Source organism: Spinacia oleracea, chromosome 3, assembly GCF_020520425.1.
Source record: "Spinacia oleracea cultivar Varoflay chromosome 3, BTI_SOV_V1, whole genome shotgun sequence".
Lineage (NCBI taxonomy): Eukaryota > Viridiplantae > Streptophyta > Magnoliopsida > Caryophyllales > Amaranthaceae > Spinacia > Spinacia oleracea.
Genome location: NC_079489.1, coordinates 42,204,466 through 42,213,266, shown reverse-complemented (window position 1 = coordinate 42,213,266; position 8,801 = coordinate 42,204,466). Strand labels below are relative to the sequence as shown.

Sequence of the window (8,801 nt, the reverse complement as noted above, 5' to 3'; positions counted from 1 at the left end):
TGCGCGCGACATCGCTCGCTGTGCGCGCGACATCGCTCGCTGTGCGCGCGACATCGCTCGCTGGGCGCGCGACATCGCTCACTGGGCGCAGCGCTCGTGGCACGCGAGCTTGCGCTCGCTGCGCGCGAGGCAGTGCGCGTCGTGGCGCAGCTCGCTTGCTGCCCACACGCGACTGCCTTGGCTTGCCTTTCGCCCATGCCCATTTGTTCATAGCTCGTGGCCCACGACACAAGGCAGGGCTGCTGCCTTGTGCTCGTGCACCATGCCTTGCTCATTGCATTCGTGCCGCACGGGCGACGAGCTCCCTTGCTCGTCGTCGCATGCCCGCACTATACAACACCCCTTAAGGGTAACACGAAGCGTCCATTGCTTTGTGCGTGTAAGTTATATGAACGAATCGCATAAAAATTTAAAATTTATATTTAAAATTAATGACAAATTAATAAATAATATTAATTTCATAATTTTAGGGCGAAAAAATCGAAAATTTATTATTCAATTGATTTCCGATTGTCATGGATTCAAGTCTAGGTCATAAAAATTTAAAATTTATCATAAATTTACAATTTTTATGGTGGTTTTTAATCATAGGTTTCTAATTAAATTATAATTAATTATGAAAATCAAATTAATTCTAAATTATTCTAATTTTCAACAAATTAATCATAATTACAAATTAGATTGCATAATTAACAAGGCTAGGCATTCAAACTTGTTAAACATATACAGTAGGTCAATCAAAAATTCAAGATTTATCAACAAGAATCGCAAATATTTAATTTAACATCTAAAATTTACGAAATTTTGCATTCGAAAAACTAAAACCTTCGAAAAGTCATAGTTAGGCTTCGAATTTGAGAATTCTGGGTTCGGCAGAAAAATATTATTTTTGTCAAAATTTTAGAATCCCTTTTACATGCGGAATTGACACAAAAATCACTCGATTTGGATGAGTAACGAAGAAACTGCCGAAAAACTGCGTACGTATAATTAAATAAACGCAATTTGCAATTAATTAACAATTACGAAAATTAATCACCCCTTTTAATTCTTGCAAATTTGTAATATTTAACCATGTTTATGCAATTTAGATTATGAAAATAATAAGGGGCTCTAATACCACTGTAAGGTTATGATACATATGACAATACATAAATCATGCGGAAACAACCATTAAGCCAGGAATACATATTATTTACACATAATCATATAGCATAATTTAGATGCATACTCTTTGTTGCGTGCCTTCCCTAGCTGCGCCCGAACCGAACAAGAACAAGTCTTTAGGACTCCAAGTGTCGTCCCTCCGTAGATAGTCCACAGCACGTCCGGATCCGCCTTAAGATTGACCAACTAGAATCGCCCTTAAGGTACTAGAATTTTCGGCACTATTGAGCAAGGAATGTGGCTGAATTTTTCTCTCAAAACTCACTTTGAATACTTGAATTAATCTCTCAAAATATGTGACCCTAGGCACGTATTTATAGAGTTATGGAAAGGGAATTGTAATCCTAGTAGGACACGAATTAATTAAACTTAGAATCCTACAAGAACTCTAATTAATTAATTTATCCTTTTAGGAATAGGAATTTAATCATATATTAACTCTAATAGTTTTAGGAATCATGCATGAACACAAACTCACACACACACGGCAGCCACAAGGGCCGCCCATGCGCGTGCGTGCGAGCAGCAGCCCACGCAGCGAGGCCCACGCAGCTGTGGCCTTGGCGCGCGCTGGGCCTGCCTTGCGGTAGGCCTGGGCGCTGCCTTGGCTGGGCTTGTGGCGCGCGTTTGGCTTGCTGGGCGATGGCCCGGCTTCGTGCTGGGCCTTCGTCCGGCAGGCCTCGTCCGATGCTAATTCGTACGATACGCTTCCGATTAAATTCCCGGTTCCGGAATTCATTTCCGATACGAACAATATTTAATATTTCCGATTCCGGAATCAATTTCCGTTTCGAACAAATATTTAATATTTCCGTTTCCGAAATTATTTTCCGATTCCGATAATATTTCCGATTCTGACAATATTTCCGTTTCCGGCAATATTTCAGATTCTGGTAATATTTCCATTTCCGATAATATTTTCCGATACGTACCATGTTTCCGTTTCCGGCAACATCTACGACTTGGATAATATTTATATTTCCGATACGATCCATATTTCCGTTTCCGGCAATATCATCGTTTCCGGAGTATTCATTTCTTGCCTGTGACGATCTCAGCTCCCACTGAAACCAAGATCCGTCGATTCCGAATATCCATAGATGGAGTATCTAATGCCATTAAATACTTGATCCGTTTACGTACTATTTGTGTGACCCTACGGGTTCAGTCAAGAGTAAGCTGTGGATTAATATCATTAATTCCACTTGAACTGAAGCGGCCTCTAGCTAGGAATTCAGTTCACTTGATCTCACTGATTTATTAACTTGTTAATTAATACTGAACCGCATTTATTAGACTTAACATAGAATGCATACTTGGACCAAGGGCATTATTTCCTTCATTTAAGAGGTTTGACATAGCAATTAGTTTGGTTAATATATAGTGATGGGGAGGTTGGTGATGTTTTCCTCTCCTCTGCAGTAGGGTGTTCCTTTGTTAGAGGGGTTAGGTGTGTAATGGAGGAGGACATCATCTTCCCGGAAGGGATTGGAGGTGGGCATTCAATTAGCTCAACAAGGGAAGGAGTTGTGGGTTCTAGGAAGGGTCAGGGAATAAGGGATTTGGTTGTTGTGTGGTCTGTGAGGTCAACTTTTGTTAGTCCTCTTTTTAGGTTAACGTTAAGAGTTGTTTTTGACGCTTTTAAAAACCAATATTTGAGCGCTGCTCCCCATTTCTTGGGGATTAGTATGCTACCCAAGTCACTTTCAGTGACTGTAAACGCTTGTGTAACTTTCACGAGTTTGAACCAAATTACCCTCATCTTTGTTACTCTTTTGCTTCTTTCATTGTTTCTCGTGTTCTATAGGATGTTTAGGGAATCTCCATGTGGCAACCAGTTAAGCTACTGCTCAATCTCCCACAATGAAATCACAACCATCGGTAATCTTGGCATAACAAATGGGTGTAAACAAGATTTCCACAATGAAGGACCGCCACGAAAAGAGCTGGCTACCCTTGCAAATTTTAAGCTTATGCATTCAGTTGGTTTCGTAGTATGTGTAATAGTCCTTAAGGACCTTAATGCTTTATTTAGTTTGTGTAAAATTAAGCCTATGTCAAAAAAAACAAAATACAACGTCGTTCTTTTAAACTTAATAAAGCTGAAATGAAATTACATTCAAAAGAATAGGGCTCAAACACGAACTAAGAATACTTTCCAAATTTCCATAATATACAAGCACTATTTTAAACACACGGTAACTCAAATACTAACTTAGACGTGAGATAATTAACTCGAATACAACAACCCCCCGGCACCGGCCAATGAGACAATGAATCACAGCTAAAGAAGCCGAACAGTTAGTAAACTAGTTAAGTAAGAAAAGTCGTAAAAATGGTCTCCCAATTACATGCATAAAACATTAGATAAAGTATGGGGGGATTGGGAGAAGGGTTAATTTTGAAAAGAGCGAGTTGTACGTGGCCATGTGCGCAAAAGGGCTGACTTTAACAACCTTACTCGTCCCACAACAACGTGTGTGAGCCCAGCCCTCTATCATCCCTGTCGGTGCTCCAATCATTCTATTTTAAGACTCTTGCTTCTTTTATTTAATTAATGTCTTCCTTGACTATACTACTTCATTATGCTAATTTGTCACCACATCAACTGTATCGATTATCCATTTTGTTTTCTTTTATATCATCATTTATTATAAAGGAAAATTTGTAATTATTAATTCAATCTTTGCCCGATTTTCTTTAATTAAACCTACCTATGCGATATTTCTAAATAATCCAACTTTTATGACCCAACTACTATTATTAAGCCTAACAAGTTACTAACCTGCTATAGGCGGTATTCACCCTTACGTGGCATATAACAATTATAATATTTTTTTATTTTTTTTTCCTTATTTTCTTTAATTGCTATTTTAATTTTCGTTCCTCTCTCCTCTGCGATTTTCTGCTTCATCTCTGCACTCATCTCCATTATTTCTCTTCTACCTCTTCTTCACCATTGTCGATCTCTCATACGGTCATACCTCTCCATTCGAAGTTCATCAAAAATAATCAGCAATTGATATGGCTGGGGTAAAGCAATTGCCTGTTGGATCTGGATCTTCTTCAAATTCAAGGTTTTTTTTCTTTCTAAAATTTCAACAAGACCACAATAACCAACATCCCACAACATAAAAAAAAAATATTATTGCAACAGCTCGGGTTTTTACAAACTGACCATCAAGGAAGCCCAAAATTCAAAATTTACCAAAAAAGGAACAAAAACGCTAAGGTTCGTAAGTTCACCTTCAATTGTACGATTTTGGAGACGAAATTTGAATGCGCGTGGATGAAGTCACTTATTTCCACAAGAAAATCGCTGATGATGTCATAAACCAGTACAATTGTGGTTGAAGCAGCAGTAATGGAGGAGAGAGAAATTGAAACACGGTACAGAGAAGAGAAGGGTTAAGGGTTTTTTGAAAAAAAAATGAAATCCTTGTTTAGGTGGCAAGTGATGATGACGTGTCCAATATTTTAGGAGGGAAACCAACTTTAGGTTGTCAACGTTTTTAACGTTGATTTTGTAGCAGGTAACCGGTCATCTAGGCTTAATAATAGTAGTTGGGTCATAAAGGTTGGATTATTTAGAAATATTTCATAGGTAGGCTTAATTAAAGAAAATCGGGCAAAGGTTGAATTAATAATTACAAATTTTCCTTGACTTTGTAGTAGGTAACCGGTCATCCAGGCTTAATAATAGTAGTTGGGTCATAAAGGTTAGATTATTTAGAAATATTGCATAGGTAGGCTTAATTAAAGAAAATCGGGCAAAGGTTGGATTAATAATTACAAATTTTCCTATTATAAATCATAACTTCTTTTTTTTTAATAAAAAGATGATGCGATGGCCAAATTACCGTTTATACATTGTGGGTTTACTGGTTTTCGATTAGTACTACACTAGATTAGGTCCCGTGCACGCACGGATATTTAAAAATTATTATTTGACCATCTTTTTTAAAAAAATTAATTGAATTATTTATCCCTTAATCTGCCCTTCTTAACCTACCCATTCCTGACTTGGAAGTAATATTAATTTTCGAAATTAATTAAGAAATAACTCCTAACCTAGTTGAAATTAGTAAAATTAAAATCGAAAATTAATAAAAATTATCAATTTATTAAAGTAAATAAATTCGGATATTTAATAATAAAAAAAATCCAAAAAAATTAAAAAAAAATTCGAATAAAAATGAAAATATAATTCGGGCACACTGTCATTGAAACAAAGAAGACACAGGAACCAGGGGAGCCTACTACTATTGTTGATGGGTTTACACAAGCTGTGAGTTTCAGCAGAAGTAGAGGGCAACTTCTTAGACATGTTGTGACCATTAATTCCTTCCAAGCTCTTAGTGAGGGAATTGAGAATGACAATGATGCAGAAATGGAATCCCCAAGGGGGTTGAGGAACTCATTAGGGAGGGGAGTGCGATCCCCCTATCCCTAATGGATAAGATTCTTTGCTGGAATGTGAGGGGGCTGAACAGATTGGCTAAACAAAAAGAGGTGAGAAGCTTCATCCACTCTCATCAAATCAAGTTGTTCTGCCTCCTGGAAACTAGGGTGAAAGCTCCAAAAATGGGGGATTTGTACCTCACAGTCTGTCCTAATTGGTGCTTCACCTCTAACCTGTGTCATCATAAGAATGGTAGGATTGTCCTTGCTTGGGACTCTGATGCTTTCACTGTTGATATTGTACATATGGAAAGTCAGCTTATTCACTGCCAAATTACTCCAAGGGGAGCTATGGGGAGCTTCTTTGCAACCTTTGTGTATGGCTTCAATACTGCAGCTGATAGGATTCCAATGTGGAATAGTTTGGTTAACCTTGCTACTAGTGCAGCTTGGATCATCATGGGGGATTTTAATGCCATTATGGAGCTTGAAGACAAAATTGGTGCTCCTGTCAGGTTTACTGACATTCTTCCCATGAGACAGTGTATGGCTACTTGCCAACTGAATGTTGTGAAGACTACTGGTAGACATTATACATGGAATAATAAACAGCAGGCAGGAGATAGGGTCTTTACCAGGATAGACAGAGTGATTTTAAATCCCAGTTGGGACAATTTGGTGCCAACTGCAGAGGCCATGTACCTTCCAGAAGGGGAATATGATCATTGCCCTATGATCTTGACTACCTACAATGTCTCCTCCCAGAAGAAACCATTTAGATTCTACAATATGTGGACCACTTCAAGTGACTTTGTTCCAATTGTTGAGAGAAACTGGAGTACCCACATTCAAGGCTGTCACATGTTTAGAGTGGTGCAAAAGCTCAAAGGCATCGAAGATGATCTGAAAACTCTTAACAAAGCTGGTTTCAGCAATGTTGAGGTGGAACAAGTGAGACTTAAGAAGAAGCTTTCTGATATCCAGGACAAACTGCATTCTAATCCCCTTGACACCACCCTAGCTACAGAGGAAAAATCTACTGCAGTGGAATACAGATTAGCCCATGAGAGATACATCTCTTTCCTTCAGCAAACAGCCAAACTCCATTGGCTAGAGCATGGAGATGAGAACTCTAGATACTTTTATCAGAGTATTAGACAAAGGAGGAAGCAAAACAGGATCTTGTCTATTTTGAATGAAAATGGAACACTGGTTGATACTACAGATGGGATCAAACAAGCATTCATGGACTACTACAATAACTTATGTAATCCCCCGTAATTTTATAAATTTTATTAATATATTTTAACGTATAGTTAATTATATTTAAATAGAATTTACAAAATTTAGAAATAAATATGTAATTAACGAACATTTATTTTTATACATTTTGAATATTCTTAACAATTTATGAAATCAAAAGTAATCTTAGAATTTTAAGTTGAAAAGAAATCGAATTACGAAAATCGATTGAATTTAGAAAACGATACTAATCGATTTTGAATTGAAATCCTAAAACTAAATCCTAATTCTAGCCCAATTGGCAAAGCCCAAATAATAAGACCCAAACACTTTACTCCTTTTCTCTCCTTCAATTTTACGTAAAACAAAAGAAGCCTAGCCCTTCCCTATTCACGTGAACAAGAACTAGGCTTTCTCCCTTACCTTGCTTGCTACTTCTTCAGCCGCCGCACCAGCCACCCCTTGGCCGCCGGCGTTGCTACGCCACCATCCTCCCCCCCTCGGTAATTTCTTCTCCTCCTCTTCCCTCTCATCTTTATTCTCTTTTTCTTTTATTATTTCCTCCTTAATCTGGTTGTGTTCTGTTGCGGGAGTCAGCCCCACCACACGCACCACCGAGGTGCAACCACCACCACCTTCGCTGCCACGGAATGCAGCTGCCGCGCCGCCCGGACGCCGGCCAGCCGCGCTCCTCCCTTCTCCATCGCGCACGAACTCGCTCACCCTCCTTCCTTGCTTCCTGCGCAAACCCATCGCAACTCAGCACCACCCAACGTGGCCCTGCACCGTTGCCGCCACCAGCTGTGTCGCCCTGCCGGACCACCGCCTGCTGCCGCCATTGTCGCCGGCCAGCAGCTCCTTCTATTCTTTATTTGGTTATTTCTTTAAACCCTAAACTAATTTTGTGTTTTAATTATGTTTTATTAATATAATTCACGTTTTTATCGAATTAAATTATAGTTTTATCATTAAGCTATGAATTTCAGATTATATATTTTGCATGATTAATAATTTAATTTTCAGATTTATATAATTGAAAGAAAATAAGGGTTTTAATTATTAGAGGCTTGAATTTTAAGTCTTTAATGGTTTGAAATCATGGTAGGATGACTAGGGATTATGAAATTTATTGTTTCAACGTTCTAGGCATGTTAAATTGGTCTTGGAAAAGTTTTAAACGAGTTTATATTGCTGAAAATTTAAAGTATGATGTTTGCGAAGAGTTTTCAACGAATTTCAATCATTGATTTAATAATTATTATGCTAGGAAATCAAATACTCGAGTTTTGATATTGGGGATGGTTCAAAATATGTTTAGGATGCATTTAGAATGCTTTATTATGGTTGCCAATGATTAGAAATTAATTGGGATTACTTGTTGGTTGTTTTAGGCGGAGAATTCTCTTTAGGCGACTTTTGAAAGTGTTAAAGTGGCCTATCAGTTTGTTTACACAAGGTACGTACATACCTGTGTGCTTGGAATGTGTGCTAATTGTTGAAACCATGTTGAAATTGTTGATGAACTTGGTTATGTTGAGATTGTTGATGAACTTGGTTATGTTGATATTGTTGATGAACTTGGTCAGGTTGAAATTGCATGTTTAATACTGTTGGATGGACATATTGAACCTATATTGCATTATGAGAATTATAACATGTTAGTATGGATGATTGATGCAAACATGTTTGATTGGGAACACTAGATTACTTTGTATATATTGATTCAGATCGGTTGATTGTTGTTCCCTTTTAGCTTTTCACTACTTTATGAGGGCCGAGGACCTTGTCCAGTAAGTTGAAACCTTATACCCATATAGAGGGGTTGAGCAGTATTAAAGGAAAGGTTGGATTTAATTGGAATGAGTCTTGTTTGATACCTTTTTGATCACTTACTTAATTCCAATATAAAAACAGTTGTGAATAAATGTGGATTGTATGCCTTATGAGATTGTTGAGTCATAACAGGGTTTCAATTTGTAAATCATGTAAAG

At 37.9% G+C, this 8,801-nt stretch overlaps 1 protein-coding gene across 1 annotated transcript; it reads left to right on the top strand.

Annotated features, from left to right (window-relative positions):
* The first annotated feature begins 5,619 nt into the window (after positions 1-5,619).
* Positions 5,620-6,849, top strand: LOC110785259 (uncharacterized). The gene has a single exon (XM_021989709.2). It carries the CDS (start codon positions 5,620-5,622, stop codon positions 6,847-6,849), a length of 1,230 nt encoding a protein of 409 aa, XP_021845401.2.
* Positions 6,850-8,801: the final 1,952 nt, after the last annotated feature.